Source organism: Anabrus simplex, chromosome 10 (genome assembly GCF_040414725.1).
Source record: "Anabrus simplex isolate iqAnaSimp1 chromosome 10, ASM4041472v1, whole genome shotgun sequence".
Taxonomy (NCBI): domain Eukaryota; kingdom Metazoa; phylum Arthropoda; class Insecta; order Orthoptera; family Tettigoniidae; genus Anabrus; species Anabrus simplex.
The window spans coordinates 19,202,481-19,224,237 of NC_090274.1; the positions used below are offsets into that span (position 1 = coordinate 19,202,481).

At 40.3% G+C, this 21,757-nt stretch overlaps 1 protein-coding gene across 1 annotated transcript in view; it reads left to right on the top strand.

The window, feature by feature from the left end:
* Corin (corin serine peptidase) overlaps positions 1-21,757 on the top strand; it is a 241,111-nt gene that overhangs the window by 139,476 nt on the left and 79,878 nt on the right. The window contains exons 4-6 of the mRNA XM_067155129.2: positions 8,363-9,070; positions 12,845-12,977; positions 16,899-16,979. Of these exons, the coding sequence (XP_067011230.2) occupies positions 8,363-9,070; positions 12,845-12,977; positions 16,899-16,979 (922 nt within the window). The remainder of the gene's footprint in view (positions 1-8,362; positions 9,071-12,844; positions 12,978-16,898; positions 16,980-21,757) is intronic.

A 21,757-nucleotide genomic window follows, 5' to 3' on the forward strand; every position in this document is an offset into this window, starting at 1 on the left:
GTTAGTAATAGAAGTGGAAGTGGTACGTTCATTCGTCAAAAGATGGCTCACCGTACGCGGTACAGCGCTAGCATTCGAAGCGGAAGCTGACGGAACCATCAAAATTAATCTGAGAGTTAGTCACATAGCATAACAGGTTTACACACACAATATGAAAGTACGACATTGACACAAGCCTAGAATGAATCATCTGATGTTGAGGAATGTACCAATTTGGAAAACATCGAACAGGGAAGGGAACTACCTACCCACGTAAAACCTTAATGGCTGGCAACCACGTTTTACTTAATTGATAGCCAGTGTCCCTGTTGAAATTGTTAGGATTTCTGGGTATTTTCACAGCTTCCCGTATAATCCTAGACATGTAGTGTCTAATGTGAGTAAGAGCTCGAACATCTTGGAATACGATATCATGACCCGACGTTAGTGCGTGCTCAGCTGTCTGGCTGGTTGAGGCGAATATTTTGTTCATGTTCGTTGATACGAGTACCAATGGACCGGCATGTTTGGCCAATGCATATCTTGCCACAAGTATAGGGAATTTCGTATACCCCAGAATGTAAAAGTGGGGACAATTTGTCCTTAGTTTTACCTAGAATGTGAGCAATTTTAGTGACGTTGACAAACACGGTTTTTATATTGTGTTATTGATTAGAAATATACTACAGCGCTAATCAAGATTACATAACATAATAATAACGTTATTTGCTTTACGTCCCATCAACTACTTTTACGATTTTTGGAGACGCCGAGGTGCTCGAATTTAGTCCCGCAAGAATTCTTTTACTGTGCCAGGATATCTACCAACACGAGGCTGGTGTATTTGAGCACCTTCAAATACCACGGGACTGAGCCAGGATCGAACCTGCCAAATTGGGGTCAGAAGGCCAGCGTTCTACTGTCTTAGCCACTCAGCCCGGTGATTACGTAACAAATTACCCTTCCACCCTCTATGGCCATAATACTGTGTGCATGGAATAATGGAATAGGACCTCGGTTCTATTTTGTTGGTTTTCGGAACCCGATGTAATGATTAATAGGGACAGGCGGGGACATTCGTATTGCGATGTTAGAGGTGAAATCCTTGGATCGTCACAAGACAGACCGAAGCGAAAGCATTTGCCAAGTATGTTTTCATTAATCAAGAACGAAAGTTAGAAGTTCGAAGGCGATCAGATACCGCCCTAGTTCTAACCATAAACAATGCCAGCTAGCGATCCGCCGAAGTTTCTCCGATGACTCGGCGGGTAGTTCCCGGGAAACCAAAGCTTTTGGGTTCCGGGGGAAGTATGGTTGCAAAGCTGAAGCTTAAAGGAATTGACGGAAGGGTACCACCAGGAGTGGAGCCTGCGGCTTAATTTGACTCAACACGGGAAACCTCACCGGGCCCGGACACCGGAAGGATTGACAGATTGAGAACTCTTTCTTGATTCGGTGGGTGGATTCCCTAGAATATTTAAACGAACAGGTACTTCTGTCGAACTGAATCCTTATTCTGTTTTCTGTTTCCCGTCTCACACGTAATATTGGAATACAATTTCATGAATTTCGCTACAGTTTCGCACATATCGCAAAATAAGAACATTTCGCTTTAAGCTGGTCTTATCGCTTTAATTCACTGTAATTCTAAAAACCAAATCACTATTTTCGTAAACAGAATCATGTGTTTCCATAAGATATCTAAAAATCGCTTCAAAATATTTTTCGTTGCGTTTATCGTTAATGTGAAAAATTATGCCTCTACCGGAATGTAATAAGTAGAGCCCGGATTTTTATGCATTAATAGGTTAGAATGCAAACTTACTGAAGCGAGTTGCAATTATAGTCTACCTTCACAACCGCTGTGCTACGGGGATTGCATAGACATTAGGGGTAAGGTCCATCAAAACCCCTGTAATTTATGTTACTCTTACTACGCTATGGAAGAGCGGGTGGTCGACACTTCCTACTAACCAAATTAGTTTGCAATCTAACCTATTAGTGCATAAAAATCCGGGCTTTAGTAATAAGGACCCCCTCAAATAAAATGTAAAACCTATGAATAACTAACATGAATTTAATTGGAGCAGGTAGATAATATGTAGTATTCCTCTTCTATGAATCTGTGTTGAGACAGGTATCAACTGGACAGCCTCCATGATTCTCTGTCCTGAGCATCTTGCTTCACCTGTTCATAGCTTCTCCCTTGTTTGACATTTGTTAACATTCCAAACCTTTTTCTTCCTCTTCCTTATCGTTTTCGTCAGATGTGTCTTCTCTCCTACTTTTCTTAGCACTTCATCATTTCTCACTTTATCTGTCCACTTCATTTTTCTCCATTCTTCTCCTCAACCATATTTCAAAACTTTCGAAATACTTTGTTTCTTTCTTTCTTAATGTCCATGTTTCAGCTCCAGATGACACCACACTCCACATAAAGCACTCTGCGAACCTCTTTCTTAAATCAATAGGAATTGCCTTAGATGTCAAAAGCCTCTGACCTTTCCTAAGGCTTCTTTTCCCATAGATATTCTGCTTCTTACTTCTTCTGTACAGCTTCCATTCCATGTCAACAAACTTCTCAAATTTCTGAATGACTTTACATGTTCCAATTTCTCTCCCTCTGGTGTTATATTAACAGCAATCTCCTCCTTTCCAATTCTCATCACCTTAGTCTTCCCAATGATGATCTTCATTCCAAACTCTTTGCCCACTCCCTCAATATTTTCCAACATGACTTGCAGAACTTGTTTTTGATTCCGCTAATAACGCCACATCATCTGCATATTTTATGGCCTCCTCTCACTACAACGCCTCTTGTTTTTTCCAGGGCCTTCTGTAACAGTTTTTCGGCATACATAGTGAACAGAGCCGGTGACATGCAACATCCCTGTCTTACCCATACTGTCATACTGTCCGATACTGTCAAATTATATAAACACAGTCCAAGAACAAAAGATTGAAATAGTAAAAGAATTCAAATATCTCGGGGAATTGATTAGTTGGAATGCAAAGCAATGGGAACCAGGAAAAAATAAACTCTTGAACTGGCCTTCCAACTAACAAAAGATACATGCAACAAGAAATCCCTTTCATGGAGCTCTAAAGTTAAACATTATAAAACCATGATTAAACCAGAAGTGATTAAATTATACGCAGCAGAAACATTAAACATGAATTTCAAAGGCCAGATGGAGAAACTCGAGCTATAAGAAAGGAAAATTTTAAGAAAAATCATAAGACATCAAAAAATGAAACACTCTGCAAGAAAACTGAAAAACTATCAGATACAACACGAAATTTTAATGGTCATCTTCTCAGAATGAGCTCTAATAGATTAACCAAACAAATTTTTGACTTCTTCCGTAACTTCAAAACAAAACTGGTTTAAAGAAACTGAAAAAAGACCCAGTAGGATTAAAAATTACAGAAAATTCACTATTAGATCGAACAGCTTAAAGTAATAACTAAACACAAAAATATAAGGCTCCAAGACAAATCTACATTAAAAGTCAAAGCTATTATCCCGAAAGACGAGAGGAAAGGAAGATCATAAAGAATGAAGAAATACTGGGCTCTAAGAAAAGAACAACACACAGATAAATGATTAATTCAACGTACCCCAAAGAGCGAAAAACGAAAGGAGAAGGAGAATAAGAAGAAGGCTTTATTTGGCAGCTAAGCCGCTGAACCATACTTAAAATTGGTTTCATTTTTCAGCTACGAAACTACAGAGTTTCGGTTATAATAGTTATTTGATTGCAACACAGAAAAATATACGAACGAAATTAATTCAAAACCTGTTGAAACGAAGTTTGAAAATATCAAACAGCACAACTGATAAGCCTGTTATTAGCTTTGCGCAAAGAAATCTCGTTCGTAATTGAATTGACCGAGTGTTACTACACCTACCTAAACTTTAGACCTTCATACATGACTGTAAAAATAAAACTCTTTAATTTATGTTAATATTCCAAGTACTGTCAAAGTGTAGAACGTATTTGTCTACCAATGCACATGTCAAACAAACAAACAAACAGAAAGAAAAGGAAAAATGTCTGTAAATAATACTGAACTAAAATAAAGTTACAAATCCCATAGCTAAGAAATCAAATCCTCTCCCATCTTTTCCTTCTTCACTTCCTTTACCCCCTCCTCCCTCCATCACATTTCTCCAACCCACCCTGGCTAGAAAGAGGGCATAACCCTTTAGGTGACCCGCCCCACCCCTTCAGGGTGGTGAACGAAAAATTAGTCATTCATTCAGTCAGTCAGTCAGTCAGTACACCTACTTCTTTTTGGCATTAGACATTGCTGTCAAATAAATGTGTGATAAAAGTTAAATGTTCAGCAAAATTTGTACATAATACTATATCAGATGGACTACACATCAGGAAAGTATCATTTTATAACTAAACTAAGATATTTTGGTATCAGTTTTCACTGGATAATTATTTTTAAATAATTTGGTGCAGATCTTTTGTGAGAAGCGTGTCGGGAAGTTTCAGGGGCAAGCATTGATTTTACATCTGCTGTGTTACATTGAACACAATTATAATAACTAGAGCTGGCAATTGTAAGTAAAAAATTGTATTTAAAAAGTGCAAAAAATAGGTGCTTTAATATAGTCGAAAGGATACAAAAAAGTGCAAATTTTAAATGTAAATATCCACACAAACATCATCAAACTAATTTTACATCATATGAAAGGACAAAAATTCACTCATTTTATCACGTATTAAAAATCTTCCAAAAACAAGTCCCAGAACACAATGTTATTAAAATCACATGTCCAGAAAACTGTCAAACATATGAATATTATTTTCAGTGAGGTTGCATCTCCAGTTACTAAGCAAATACTTGTACATAGAAAGAGAATGTTCAACGTCAACAGACACAAGTGTTGCATAGTTTGTTTGCAACCGATATTAAATGCCTATTTGTTCCAACATCCTTAACAACAGCATTTTTTGCTAAGCTCTGTTCTAGTATCTGCTTTGCAATACCATCCAGTGCTGTCTTCACATCCATCACAACAGCCCATTTAAGAAATGTCATATAGCCTCCTTATTCTTCACATGTTTTTCCCTAGCTATATACTGCATAACATGATTACGTTGGTGGTTTATTTTTTGTATCAATTATTGTTATTGATATATCAAAAACATTGCACGTCAGAACTGAACTCTGAGTACCATCATCACTAAACTGTTCAGTATTATCACGTATTTTCTCGGCGTTCATTTTCTGTTTCAGCATACTTGATGGTGATACTACAGTAATAGCAAATAGCGCATATTTGCTAATAGGAAAATGACACACACCACACAGAGTCAAAGCGTATTCTGAACCGTCAGCTACGTCATACGAGGCCACAAGATAAGCAGCTGATGAAGGGTGGCAAGCTTCTTCTTGTTTCCGAATTTGGCCACCTAATGACCGCATTGAACCTAAGTCTTCTTCTCCTTCTTCTCCCAGAACTTCTTCATCGTTTCACTTCTAATCTTCCTTTCTCTCTCAGAATTTGAACCTACATTTTGGTGGTTTCTCCTGGAATGTTTTGATGCTGCCCACTCGGCTTCTAAATTATTTTCTGTTGTGAATAATATCCATTGTAAGTCCACTTTCTATTGCATCTCGTTTTACCTCTTCGACCCACTTCGTCGAAGCTTTCAGTCCAGTGATGTACTTGAATATTTTCTTCGTTAGTTCTAATAGTTCAAAAATGACCATATTCGTATTTAAGCTCCCAGTTAGTGTAATATAGGGAGCCTACGATTCGAGCCACGAATTGAGGAACCACATAGAACCAAGCTTTACAGATGAAATGTTCAGCTATTCCTGTTTAATTTCTTTAGGAATAAAATGCGACAAAGGAGCAAAATAAAGTATTAAACAAATGGAAAGGAAAAGGTGCTGACATTAAGAAAAGGTGCAAAAAAGTGCAACTAAAATACATTTAGGGGTGTTCATTTTATGTTTTCTTTCCAAGACGAGCTAATTTGGGCATTTCAATAGCGAAAAAGGATTACGGTGCATCACCTAAAATTCCTAGCTCTAATAATAACTGATGCTACAGTACATGCAACCAAATGACAGTTCCTCTACATTCAAACTGTATAACAAACTATTTCGACTGATTGTACAAAACCGCCCCGACCATTTCCGTTCAGAGTGACATTAGGCTAGATAACTCACACAATGCACCAAACAAACCATAATAGATATCTGCTGACTTCCTCTGTTACACACAACGGACAAGCATTGCCATCTCCTCACATGCACCACGATATCTTTGAAAGTACACCTCATAGAATGTTGAAACAAATTGTGTTTTGTTTCCTTGTGTTCAATGCCCTTCCAGTTACTAGACGACCTGTATCAAGATCTTAGTTAGCCTGTCTTTCGCTCACGTTAAAAAACCTGCCGTTTCCACCAACAGTGTTGACCACTAAATACACTAATTTGTTCTGCACAGTCTTTGGCAGCCAGAAGGCTTCTAGGAGTGGGGTACAGCTATATCTTTGCAAATGCATAAAAGGCTAAGGGGGGATATTGATGTGGAAAAGTATTGTCGTTCGTAATGATATATTTTCCTTATATCGAAGATAGCTTTAGTCGTTGCTGTGTTTAGTAAATTTGGAGGGTTATCCCTAGATACTTGCATGCGGTTTAAGAGTTAAATTTCTTCGTTCCCACAGATTTATATACTTAAAGAGTGAACCATTCTCAAGCACGAGCATTGCCTAAGACTAAAGGAAGTGAATGGCATCTCTGTCTAATTTAACAGCTTTGCATACATACTCCTATTTTGACTTCGAATTGACAAATATTTTTAAAACTAATTTTAAGTGAATTTGCATTACTTTTGTAATGAAAAATATATTTCAAAGAGATAATAAATTGCGCATTTAAGGGTTAAGCATTGGCGATTGTCCATAGAATCGTCCTGTATATCAGCTTTCACCGTGGTAGACTGTTGCCCTCCGAAGTTCATTCACAGCAGGGGGAGCATGTTCTGGCGAAAGAAACTCAGCCACAAATCGCATAGGTCGTGGGATTATTATTATTTCTTTCTTCGTTATGCCCATTCAAAGAGCCCATTTGAACTTGTTCGTTGGCCTGATGGTTTTCGCCTTCTTATCCTCCCAAAATCTCGTCATGAAAACAATGTGTTGCATCTTGCGTTCAGTGAACCACTTCCTACCAGTTTTCTTTTTAGGTTTCTGCTTGGATACTGTTTACTAAATCCTCCACAATCTTCTGTGATGTCGTCCGTGATATTCCCTTGTTGAAGGTCCACCTTAGTTTCTTCTAGCCAGTTTATTTTGTCCTCCTTTGGCGAGTCTGTCGCTGTCCATTCTATAGATATGGCCATAGAATTTCAGGCGTCTCTTGCGTAAGGCATCAGTGAACCTGTTAGTTAATGAGTAGAAGTCCGCTCTTCTCCTCTTAATTCGCATTCCATTCTTCTTATTTCTTTAAATGGGCCTACTAAGGACCGCGATGTTCAACTTTTGTGCTTGGAGAGGGACTTGATAGTTGCGCAATACTCGCGCATTCTCTGGCTATGCTTCTCCCTTCTTTTCTTCGTCCAAAGGGCGCCTCTTTTCTTACATGATGGTCTGTCCTGAAACCTCTTGTGTTTGATTATACTTCTGAGAGGTGCTCGGTTTCTGATGTCGTTTTCAGTTACTCCCAGTTCGTGCATGTGTTTCTTCACTTCTGTTAGCCACGATGTTCCTATCTTTCCGTTTGCCCAGTGATTGAGAAGCCGGTAGGTCATCCTAGCTGAGTTCATCCTCATGAAATGTCCATAGAAGGTCAGGAGCCTCTTCCTGGCTACATCTGTGATTCTTTCAGTATAACTGTATAGCTCCTGGTTTGGTCGCCTTCTGCAGACGCCACATACTTTGATTGGTCCTTGTATGTTTCTCAAGATCTCCCTCTCCTGGACCTCCAGTTTGTCCAGCAATCCTTTCATGTTCAGCATCACCACATTCCCTAGTATTATTCTCAAGATCTTCCTCTCCTGGACCTCCAGTTTTTCCAACAATCCTTTCCTGTTCAGCATCACCACATTCCCTAGTATCTTTCTCAACATCGTCCTTTCCTGGACCTCCAGTTTGTCCAACAATCCTTTCCTGTTCAGTATCACCACATTCCCTAGTATCTTTCTCAAGATCGTCCTTTCCTGGACCTCCAGTTTGTCCAACAATCATTTCCAGTTCAGCATCACCATATTCTCTTGTATCTTTCTCAAAATCTTCCTCTCCTGGACCACCAGTTTGTCCAATAATCCTTTCCAGTTCATCATCACCACATTCCATTAATATGATTATTATTATTAACCTTGTGTATCAATGTGATGTGTATGTTACAGGTGTCTTCTCAGCCCCCACCTCTTCCTCTTCGTCCGCCCGCAGTACCAGAGCGAACAAAACCCGGACCTCCTCCTCCGCTGCCCAGTATCCAGCGGTACAACAGCTCAGGGCCTCCATACCCACCGCCAATACCTCCTCCGCACGTTCCTAAACACCCCAAGATACCACCTCCAATGCCGAGTCCAAGACCGAAAGCCAAAGTACCTCCACCGTTACCACCACAGCAGAACAAGCCTTCCCTCAGCCACCAGCAGGCATCTCGCGTCCCCAAATCGTCACAACCCCCTCCACCACCTCCGCCTATCAATCACAGCCAGCCGCAGGTAACATCGAGCACGGAGCAGGTCCAGGCGATGAACAACAACAACAATAACAACCACAGTGCGAGCAAGATCTCTGTCCGTCAGGACTCGAACGTGTCGAGCGACAGTTTCTCGCAGAACTCATCCCCCAGCTACACCACCAAGACCATGGAGACGCCGCTACTGCCCCATCACAGCAGTAGCACCAAGAGTTCGAGTGGCCAGGTCGACGTCAGGGGAGGGAAGAGTCCGCTCGGAGGAGGGGACTCCACAGCCAGTGCTGCCACCACGGTGAGCAGTGGTGCCAATAGCAGCGCGGCGCTCACCAAAAGCATCTCAACACCGGCCTCGTTGCAGACCATCGTCCGCTTCCACCACGGCTCGAACATGTCTCTGCACCACAGGGTAAGTGGGTCGAGGGGTTTCTTTTTGGTGTGTGAGCAGCAACCAGGGAAAACCGATTATGTCGAAGAAAAGGAAAATCTTTAAGCAAGGACTGTTTTTCTGTTTCTCAACTGAAATCTGATGACAACTGAACAGTTCAATAGACATGCCCAAACCAAAAAACACCTCCCTGCGTTTCTTTCCTCTTTATTTTGTTTCTTACTGTTGTTTTAACAGGGTGTAGAACTGAACTAACGTACACCATTGACATGATAACTAAAACTAATAGAACTATTAAAACTTCTTTAATATTCTAGGTTTTGATCCTATACATTAGCCAAAGTGTATTATTATATTTTGAAGGGATTTTACTATCCACAAGTCTTTTGTTATAATATCAAATATTACTTTTAATTTCTGACAGTTTCGGTGTTGCTATTAAATATCAGGAAAAGGGAAAAATAATTGGTGTTTTAAAACACGCCTCAACAGTCTGAGCAGAAACGAGCTAGTCCTGTTAGCGCGTAGGCGAAGCAAAAAAGTCAAATGTTGCTTGAGGAAAACCAAATCTGTCCATATTTACACCTGTAATTACTTGTCATGATATTTGATCTGTGCTTGTGTCAATGAAAACATGTTTGAAAAGGATCTCTCGAAAACCGGCTATCCAGTTGTTATTTTACGATTTTCTTCCCTCCTGAAAGTCTAGATCTGACGAACAAGGACATGGACCTACCACAGCTTTACCTGCAGTTTCACAAACTACAGAGAGAGGTAACAATCTCACCGGTAAGATGTAGCAGCACGGCTTAATTGCCTAAATTATGCTGAATGAAGTCTAATCTTTCATCGAAGTAGCTGATGTCCATCGACTCGATAAAAGAAACTTGCACGGGAGTAAACATTCGTCGTATCTCCGCCTGCAAAATTTTACGTATCAGTCGTCTGATTTCATTCTCCAGAGCTTCAAGGTTACGTGGGTTGTTCTTGAACACTTTCTCTTTCAAAATTAAGTCCCCAGTCCTTAGGAGGACATTTTCCTTGTCAGTTTTATCGTCTCATGGCCGTGAGGCGCCATGGGACAGTATGGCAGAATCTTATCAATATAACTTTCCTAGCACCACCCGGAGGACTCGTGTAGGGTAATTTAAGTTTTCAGCTTATCTCAAAACGGTCACCCTTATTGGCAATATGTTCAGTAACAGCAGATTCCAAGTTCACAAAGAAAATGTCACGAGCAGGTTCCATACACTCAACAATAGTCTACCACAGGGATCAGCGCTATTCCCTATGTTATACAGGGTTATTCACCTAACATGTTACACTTCTAAACCATTAAAGATATCAGCATTCTGTTTTCATATTCGTAAACGGTACGCAGGATCTTGTAAAATAATGTGCTACTTAGTCTCATGGAGTGATTAACAACCGAGATATTGATACTAACTCCATATTTTTAAATGGAATGGCACAAATTTATACAGCTGGTATAAAAGTTCATCTGCGTACAGGTTCAAATATGTAAGTATTTTCAAAATCGGACAATTACTTTTTGAGATATAAGTAAGAACAGCATGCGCTGTTTTGCATGCCGCATCAGACGGCATGAAGTCGGGCAAGGACATATTGAGGCGCAAGCAGTTTCCTGGGAGTGAGTTCAGCCACAGAATGGATACCAGGCATGTAAGCACCTCGTACACATGTGATGGGTTTGCAAAGTGTGTATGACCCCCGAACACATGACAGGACAGAAAGGGTTGATGTGTTTAAAACGAAATAAAATAAGTACTTTGCCTTGAAAGAAACATAACGAAAGCTATAATTGTCACTGGTTTTAGTATACAGTTCATACTACTCTATGAGTTGAGAAATAAACATAACACAAAACACCGGAAGAGCTCCTTCTAGAAAAGCAAATGTTCAGAGCTGATCGTAGTGAGATGGCAGCAACACTATTATTTATATTTTATTTTACAGGCATTAATCTCCGCAGAACTCCAGTGCGACTGTAGTAGCGTGCATTCGGGAGAGCGTAGGTTCGAGTCCTGCCTCGCCCAACCTGACATTGATTTGCATGGTGCCCCATGTTCAACACCAGGCAAATACCGGATAGGTACCTTTGTGATAGGCCACGGCCGACTTTCTTTCCAAATCCTTCCCATTCCCATCCGTCAGAAAAAAACGCTAAATTGAGCGCAGCCTATTACATGTCAAAACAAAACAATACAACTTTAATCTCCTTTCCCCGTTGTGTGTTCGCCAGTCATACAACAACGTTGCACACCCAGGGTATATTACGGTACATCACATTATGTTTACAGTACATGCCTGGTATCCATTCTGTGGCTGGAATCACGGCCAGGAAGCAGCTTGCGCCTCAATATGTCTTTGCCCGACTTCACGCCGTTTGATGCGGCAGCAAAACCGCGCATGCTGTTCTTATTTATATCTCAAAAAGTAATTTTCCGATTTTGAAAATACTTACGTATTTGAACTTGTAGGCAGATGAACTTTTAAATCAGCTGTATAAATTTGTGCCGTTCTATTTAAAAATATGGAGTTAGTATCAATATCTCGGTTGTTAATAACCCCATGAGACGTTATTTTACAAGACCATGCGTACCATTTACGAATATGAAAACAGAATGCTGATGTCTTTAATGGTTTAGAAGTTATTTGCGTGTAACATGTTAGGTGAAGAACCCTGTATATATTGTATATGCATGATCTGCCCGAAACTATATCCGAAAAATTCGATATAAATCTTACATTCCAGAACACTACATTTAATGCAGCAGAGGGTAGACTGGATGAAGACCTTCAGAAGACTGATGACTATTTCAGAAAGTAACGGCTCCAACCAAGCCCCTCAAAATCTGAGGTAGCCACATTTCACCTTATCAACCTACTGGCAAACCATAGTACAGTTCAGGAATCAATATCCTAAATACAACAGCTGTCCTAAGTGATTAGGTGTGACAGTGGAGAGGGCGCTAAAAATAACCGACATCATATTGAAAAAAAAACGTCTGAAGGACTAAAAAGTCGTAACAACCTAGTCAGTAGGTTAACTGGTACATCATGGTGCGCTAATGCCAACACACTCAGGACTACCGCTCCGGCCGTTGTCTATTCTCCTGCTGAATACTTTGCAGAAGGGTCTTAAAAATCTGCTTCCACATTGTATTTTTCTCTTCTTCTTCGTTATCTTCTTCTTAACTGAAGAACAAGAAGAGATAATATAGAGGAGGGTCCAAAAGTATTCCTTCCTCCTTGTCTTATTCGTTAACTTCTTCTTCTGATTATTATTATTATCATCATCTTCTTCTTTTTCTACTTGAGGAAGGTTGGAGAACAAGAAGAGAAAACAAGGAGGAAGCAGAATTTTAAGACCGTCCTGTATATTTTTCTCTTCTTGAACGGTGTAAAAGAACAGAATTTACATTTCATTTATCCATTCCTTGAAATGGGCCCGGTATTTTAGTGCGTGTAAGTAGAACGGTATTCTCTGAGAAACCCCAATATCCTCTAATAATAATAATAATAATAATAATAATAATAATAATAATAATAATAATAATAATAGCGATATCATAGGCAAAACGTTGTACCCCTTCAGTCCTCTAGAAATACCCCCACAGGTACGCGTACCGCGGATGATGTCACATTATTTGTCGGAAAAGGAGACAGAGAAGATTCACAAATAGTATAATAATCATAATCATGGGTGATAGAATCAGCTTTTACTTTCCGGACAGGCCTGTGTTGTGTTAAGGCTATGCCCATTTGTTACAGATAATCCGTGATATCCGACGCCCGTCTGCTCATTACATCACCCGTGGACGCTTGAGGTTCAGGTTCGCCCAAGTCCTCATCAACGCCGTGGCACTGCTGGCCATCGCCGGCGGCTTGGCGGCCTACTTCAGAGGTAAGTTACATTACAGTTGCCAGGTTGTGCGGTTTTTCCTCTATTCTCACGTTCTTTTACTGTTAATTTTGCCTTAACCTTTTTATTTCCCCGTTCAATACTTCTTGCCAGCCCCGTGGTTTAGGGATAGTGTGTCTGCCTCTTATCCGGAGGCCCCGGGTTCGATTCCCGGCCAGGTTCATTGATTTTTATCTGGACCTGAGGGCTGGTTCGAGGTTCACTCAGCCTACGTGATTAGAATTAAGGAGCTATCTGACGGTGAGATAGTGACCCCAGTCTACAAAGCCAAGAACAACGTCCGAGAGGATTCGTCGTGCTGACCACACGACACCTCGTAATCTGCAAGCCTTCGGGCTGAGCAGTGGTCGCTTGGTAGGCCAAGGCCCTTGGATTGGTTTGCTTCAACACTTCTTTCTTTTTTTAATTGGCTATTTGGCGCTGGCTTATAATAGAATCCATAACAATTCTTCCCCTTAAGGGGACACTCTCGAGATAAAAGTCGATATTTTGGTCATTTAGGTGAAAAAATTGTTAATTGAAGGGATTGAGTTTCTTCCTTCTTGTCACGAAGTTATTATGTTGAATTCACACAATTTATCACTGTGTTGGCCAGTCTGCAGAGAGCAAAAATGGGCGTTTTGTCTGCGTTGCTTTCATTTTCCCACCAATTATAATTTTACATATTATTCCCATTTTCTCCCATAATATTCTGACAAATGTAAAAAAAAAAAATTATGTGGTATATAAGGAAACCTGCGTAAAGAGTTTTTTATTGTAGATTTTTAAATCCACAAATTTAAAATATTAAAATTTCACAAACTTTAGTACAATATATCTCCTTATATAGATTACACCAGCCTGCAATGATTCCCGGTTTTTAAGAAAATAGGTGGTTAATATGGAAAACGATGTACTAATTTCGAAAACCGTTTTGCCATAACACGTACCGAGCTTTTGTAATTAAATATTTTATATAGATGTACATTTAAGCAAATCTGAATAAATTTCATCGAGTCTCGAAATTTTTTACCAGGTATAAAAATGCTACATGAGTAACGCTAATATTAGTGTGTAGTATTCATTGAAAATATAGAAATGCCTTATTATGTACCATTTACAAGATATCGCTAAAAAAAGTGAGATCCTAAAATTCTTATATTATGCAAATTTATGGAAATATAAAAATAATTTTATCACATACAAAGAATTGCCAATCATAAGAATTGGCATAATACATTATATTATGAATTACTATCCAGAAAAAATACTGTGAGAGATAAGACACCCCTAGGTGAAAACAAAATATAGCCTCAATGTTATATTGTATCGGATGCTTTGTATACTGTAAGAAAACCGGACTCCGGCACTGAATTAATTCTCTTAACATTTACAGTCACCTATAACATCTCAGCAATCTCTGCTGCACTAACGAACGCCCTTTTTAAAAAAAATTGGCCCACACCTCTTCTACATTTTCCACTTCAATAACTGGGATTTGCTGCTTCAATCGCTCCTAAAAATCTCGGGCATGTCAGGTTAATTTGCGCTGCAAGCCCCCATAATAATCTAAAACGATTACACTGAATTAGAAGAGCTGATTCCAAAAAGCAGACAAGTTGAAAACTGTCAAATTTTCAAAAACTTCACTTACACAAAAAGGAGTGTAGCTCATTGCTTATAGCACAGAAACTCAAATAATTTCATTTCTAATTCTGATTCATACATTTGTAGTACAAAAATCTGATTTTGGCCTACAGCATGCATTTTGAATAATTTAAAGTTTTTGGATTTGTCTCTTTTGTATACTTTTAAATTAAAATTGTATTTATCATTACAATGCAATAAGTAATTCTATAATGTTAACCTTGAATTATCATCATTCTTTATCTGAATATTTTTCTCTGCGACTAGGTCTTGACAAATTCTCAAAGTAACGGTGATATGCCAGGCTTTAAAGATAATGTTTAAGGTTTTGCAAGTTTATTTTCTTATCTGGCTTCAATCCAGGAGGTTTCTCCTAGAGTTTGGCAGGTAAAGGCTCAGAAGATCCTATTTCCCACACTATGCCCTTGCCACGCACCACAGTATGACTTCTTGACGTGTTGATCATCTTGACTGAGGAAAATACGTGTTTTTACTTTCAAGGTGTTTTAAGAATAAAGGTTCCACACTACTCACCATGTCGAAGAAATGATTGTCGGTCATTATCTTCAGGTGAAATAGACAAGGATACTTCCTTGCTTTAAAAAAAATCTTTTTGGTGTGCATGCACATTATACCCTCGTTAATCCCTATAAATGAGAGGCAGACGAAAAGGATATTATATCTTTTGGAACAAAGCAGGGCTTGTCTTGCTTTTTAGAAGCCAGCATCTTGCATTGCTACATTATCTGCTACCTGATGAAGTGAGAACGACCACTAGGTAGCGTTAGTTGAGCCTGTAGAATGCAGCACTAAGTCAATTTCTGTATTAGTCTATTCTTTTAGAATCAACCCTTTAATTGTAACTCAAGCAGATTATTAGTAAATATAAAGACTATTGTAACGCATTGAGGGAGTCAGTAGAAAAGAAGTACTTGCCACAAAACCCAAAGTTTACACGAAAGAGGAAATGAGACATGGAATTGAAATTATTGAACTTATTCCTACAAAGAACAACATGCCATACTCCTTAAAACACAATCACAACTTACGTACCTTTCACACATTTTTGTGAACATAAGAGCAGTGAAAATCTTGTACAGGGTCTCTCATATAAAGTAAGACCGAGCACAGGGTGTTTGTACTCTGGGCGGCCGACCTACTTTAAGCGTGTATACAGTCTTATGTGAAATCTTACCGTATAAAAGATTCTGGAAGTGTCGTCTTTCGTGGGTTGGTACCTAGATTCTGGCTGCCACGAGTGAGTTCTGTCACTGCCATATCTTCTTTCAGTTCCTCCAATATGTGAGGATTTGTTCTATACACTTTTATTTCTGTTTACCGCACAAGTAAAAATCACACGCTGTTAGATATGGAGAACGAGGGGGAAAAAGACCAGCACTGATCGCTCTGTCTGTAAACACTTCGAGATTGTTAGAAGGCAATCGTTTACTGTATGAGCAGGGGCTGAATCTTGTTGAAAGCACCCACGCGATTTTTCTTCTTCCCTTAACTGATGGAATAACAGCATCAAAATGTCTTCTTGGTTCCCTCCGCATTTACTGTCGTCTCGAAAAAATATTCCTAGTTATCCGTCTTGCACTAAGAGCACACCAAACACCAATCTTCCTATCATACTACTGTATAAGGGACTTCATAAACATCATTAGTATTTTCTGCACACCAATAGCCAGCTGATCGAATTTTCTTTACCCTGAGAGGGGGGATATGTACCAGAAACGCCGCTATGTGAAAGGAGTTTGAAGTATGTGTGTTGAACTTCACGTGAGGGGGAAGGTAGGCAACCCGCAGAACTCGCTGATGTACTCAGCCGTAACGTAGCCGCTAGTTATGGCTGGTCACAAGACCATTAAGATGAAACATACGAACTACAGTGTTGCAATGATAACTGTCTCACCATGTTGACAGCTGAGATTCAGACCGGCGACTGATGCTTGCAGGGTCAAGAACTATGCGCGCGCGCCTTCCATACTGCAGGTTAGCTATCGGAAAGTAAAAACGCCCCTTCGACGGACTTAGTTTATATGAGAGACCCTGTAAATGTACATTGGGAGTAAAAGGAAAGGTTTCTGGAATACGCCATCATTTTAAATAGTATAGTGAGAGCCAGTGATAGAGAGTAGCAGTAACTTCAAGGACGTGAGGCGAACCTCTTGTCTGAAGATCATTAAGTAGACAGTATTATGTGGCATGTGCCTGCTTTCCACTAGCTCCCTCACATGACAATATGGCATTAAGTAACGTGGTCTCTGTCCCCAGCCTACCCGTCCACAGTGCGCTACGTCAACACGAGTGTGACCACACCCCTGATAGCCGCGCCACCAGAGAACCCAGCGCCTGGTAAGTTACATTCTTATTTTATTTACCTTTGTTCTTTTCACTTCTTTTCGTTTTTCTGATCTTTACCTATTCATTTGTTTACTTTTCTTGAACTTTTGAGTATTTATCGATGTGCTTACTTGGTATTATTGTTCCTCTGTGTGTTTGTGTATTACCTACAGAATAACAATAATGAAATCGAAACTGACTTTCAACCTATTAGGTCGTGTTTCGTACATTTAGAGCAACCGACGCGAAATCGGGAGGTTGTGGATTCGGATCCCACTGGTGTCCGGTTGGCCATTTTTTTTCTGTACCTAACATCTCTTCAACACGTACTAAAGGTACGTAACACGATTTAATAGGTTGAAAGTCAGTTTCGATTACAATGCGGTCGTGAGAATTCAATATTCATTGACTTGGCCCTCAACGGGCGACTTGAACGCACTCTACAGTGTGATGGTACTAGTGCCAGACATGTAGATTAGATCCTTTACAACAGAACAAAGATGGCCTAGGCCACCATAAGTCAATTGGTAGAGCAACCGACGCGACATCGGGAGGTTGTGGGTTGGGATCCCACTAATGTCTGGTTGGCTATTTTTGTTCTTTACCTAACATATTTTCAACACGTATTAAATGTACGTAACTCGGCCTAATAGGTTGAAAGTCAGTTTCGATTACAATGCGGTCGTAAAAATTCAATATTAATCAACAATAACTAAACTTTTCAGTGCTATATTATGCAAAGTTTACATTACATTTTTAATCTAGGAACCAGTTTCGGCGTTGGCTGGCTATCAGCCATAATACGAAACTGTACAAACACATCTAATGACTAAAACAAAGTATAAATATACACAAATGACGTAAAAGATAGTAAAAGCATCTGAGATGAACTATGTGCACAAGACGTCAAATATATGATGAAATTAAAATAAGGCTCTGAAATCCTTAGATGCGCTGCATCATGTTAAAATGTTTCATTAATGCTTCCTGTTAAAACGTCTTGACCGAGCTCGATAGCTGCAGTCGCTTAAGTGCGGCCAGCATCCAGTATTCGGGAGATAGTAGGTTCGAATCCCACTGTCGGCAGCCCTGAAGATGGTTTTCTGTGGTTTCCCATTTTCACACCAGGCAAATGCTGGAGCTGTACCTTAATTAAGGCCACGTCCGCTTCCTTCCCACTCCTAGCCCTTTCCTGTCCTATCGTCGCCATAAGACATATCTGTGTCGGTGCGACGTAAAGCCAATAGCAAAAAAAAAGTCTTGAAAACCGCGGAAAAGTTCCTCAATAGGTAATTGTCAATGGTTGAATCAAGGACGGCACACACGAAGATATGATTTAAAAACTGGCACGTTCTTTGATGATTGCAGCTGGTAGCAATTCAATGAGGTGTCCATGAAGTTAACCTTTCGTTGCGGCATGTGGTGCGTGACCTATGATTACCTACAGAAGCCACGGTAATGGACGCGTCATCGCTTAGAAAAAGAACTGCAGAATGAGGCCTTTCAGTCTAGAGCTAGATAAATGTTGACAGTATACGCTGACATTTGGGTAACCATCAGGAAAGGGCTATATTTAATTTTTTTATTTAGTGTATGGCTTTTATGCCGGGAGTGTCCGAGATCAAGTTCGGCTTGTCTTTCTATAAGATGATGATGATGATGACGATGAAGTAGGCAGGAGGTGAAACCCCGTGTCAACATACCTATCGAACAACGCCAAGGGGTCTGTTCCCATCCGACAGCATTTGAATGGACCAGTGCCGTTATGTGCCTGTGTGAGCAATGGCCTCTTGCGAGGTGACCGACTCCAAATGTTCATTGCATGCAGTTCTCGCGCTGAACAGCTTGGGATGGACCTTCATTCACTGACTGCAGCAATTCCTGTCTGGTTTGGAAGCGATTTTGATTCACAAGCCGTGAAACGCGTCTCCGGTCCTTCTCAGTCAGGATCTTTTTCTGACCACAATTCTGACGTTGTGTTTCGTGGCCACATGTAGTACACAACTGCTCATAGACACACTGAACAGTCCACTGCGAAACACAAACAAATCCAGCAACTTCATGCTCCGTATGGCCAAACACGATTACTCTGTGGCATCGTTACATGTACCCAAGTTGATGTACGAAAGGCGTAATATAATATAATCCCCTTGTAACTGTATGCACTTTTGCCATCGATGTGTCAGTCTCTCCAGACCTCCTAAAACCATTCTTTCGGAGTGCTGCGTACCCATGCCTTGACAGCTGTGTCCAGTTCTGCAAACTCCGCAAAACGGTGACCACGCAGAGGTTTCTTGATGTTCCCGAACAGGTGATAATCACTTGGTGCCAAGTCGGGAGAGTATGGGGGTGTGGCAGCACCGTGAATCCCATTTGTTTCGTTTGTGGCTCATGGTAATGGAGTCATATCTCATCACCAGTCACAAGCCTCGATATTAAGTCGGCGTGGCAAAAGTTCTCTGCACACGTCCACACGCCTCTGCTTTTCGTCTGCAGACAAGAGTCTAGGCACCCCCGTGGATGACACCTTCCCCAACTGTAAATGGCCGTGCACGATCGGCTGCAGGGTGTTTCGGCTAATTCCCGTGGCCGCCTCCATTTCCTTAAATGTGATGCATTTGTTTCCTTGGATGACCTGTTCGACCCGGGCAATGTTGGCTGCTGTTAACACTGTCACGTTCCTTCCAGAACTGGTTCCCATGTCCACCGGTGTGTGCACTGTTTTCCAACCTTCCACCCAGTTGTAAACTGTTTTCCGTGATGGCGGGTGTTCTCCACAGACTGCCACCAAGCGCCAATGAATTTCTGCAGTGGTCACGCCTTCTTTCTATAGGAACCAAGTCGTCTAGCGCTGTCCCTGACGGTTGCTTTACATGTTGTCTGCTCCTACGCTGACACTGTTGTTACGAAATGGCTATGACGAGTGCATTCGTTGGCCCCTGTGCGTTAGCTGCTACCAAACGGTGGAACAAGACACTAGTTACACGTCACCACCTTAAAAAGTGAAATGTGAACCATGCCCGGACGTACAAAAAATAAAGAGAAAAACAATATAGTACGACCCTCGTACAATGTCCCCTTGAAACATCAATGTCCCACTGATCTCTTCTGTCTTATGCTCATGTAGAGGCAGCGCGCGTGCGTTTGAGCACGGGATTCATTCCCTGCGCCATCTGTGCGTGCGCACTAGGATGAATACTTTTTGTCCGGTGAGCTTATTTACATGTTGTGATATAAAATACCCTACCTTTTGAAAAAGGTATTAGTATTCATGATTGATGAAAATGAAAACCTACAACCTGTTTTCCAGTCATTGACCGGGTCATGAATGAAATGAATGAATCATATATAGGCTATTAGTACGATGGGGTCGCCACTCCCAAAGTGATTTTATTAATGACTGATAGATGCTATGAAATGAGAATGGAGAGTGTTGCTGGAATGAAAGTTGACAGGGAAAACCGGAGTACCCGGAGAAAAACCTGTCCCGCCTCCGCTTTGTCCAGCACAAATCTCACATGGAGTGACCGCGATTTGAACCACGGTATCCAGCGGTGAGAGGCCGACGCGCTGCCGTCTGAGCCACGGAGGCTGCCATTACACTGAAGTTTTACTAACATAACCGCTCTTTGCACGACTATGTGGGTTATAACGCTTTACACTTGTTGATGCAGGCCTATCGGTACATCACATGTAGCTTATAAGGATTAATTTACCTGTCATTTTGTTAAAAAAAACAATTGGGTAACTGTATCGTATGACTTTAAAAAAAGTACGGTAAAGTCATTAACTCTCCGGGTTGGGTAGCTTACGCGGTAGAGCACTGGTCTCCTGAGTTCAAGCTAGTATGTTCGAGCCCGACTCAGTTCGGTGGTAAGTGAAGGTGCTCAAATACGTCATGATCATATCGGTAGATTTACCTCGGCGTGTTCGAAAACTGTAAAATTAATTAGTAGGACGTAAAAGTATTAAAATATTATTTATTCCCTTAGTTCATTTTATTAAACTACATTCACCATTGTTCTTTCTTTCCGAGGAAGCTAAACAAAGCACTTCAACCAGAACTTTAGAAACTGACATGTTTTCTTGCATTGTCAATTCACTACTTTTATCAATACTGCATGTGACAATTATAACCGTCAAATTGATAGGCACATTCAGTGTTCAATATACCCTAATTACCTACAATACTGATTCTGTACGCATTTTTCTTCAGGATGTTTTAAAGAACGATTACATGCACCATTGTGCTGAATAAGGAATTTCAAAGATTTTATCAGTAAATATTTTGTGAAAATTCATTCCTTTATATCTCAGAACTTGAAAAATGTGGTTTGTCATTATTTACCCCCGAAGTCCTCACATTTTAAATTCATCAGCATATTATAGACAGGTGGAATGTTGCAGTCTCTAAGGAACATCTAACGTCTGACACCGTGGTTACTTGGACCGAGTCCCGTTGTTGGAAGAATCAGGGTAGGAGAGGTGGTGGTATAGAATTCCGAATGCCTAGATGGCGTCCGAAATAAATGTGGCTTCAATTCCAAAACTGTCCACAACGTTCATATGTACCGGCATTCTATAAGACTGAAGAATGGTGGTAGATTTTGTAGCTAACTGCACAACTTTGAACATTCAAAACTTGCCGTATTTCGGCATTGGATTGGTAAATATTTTAAATGTATTTCCATGACGATAATGCACTACATTTGAAATTATAAAATATATATTTTAAATACAGGTAATAACAAAATTATTCGGACACTTAACTGATGTTATCAATTTTAGTC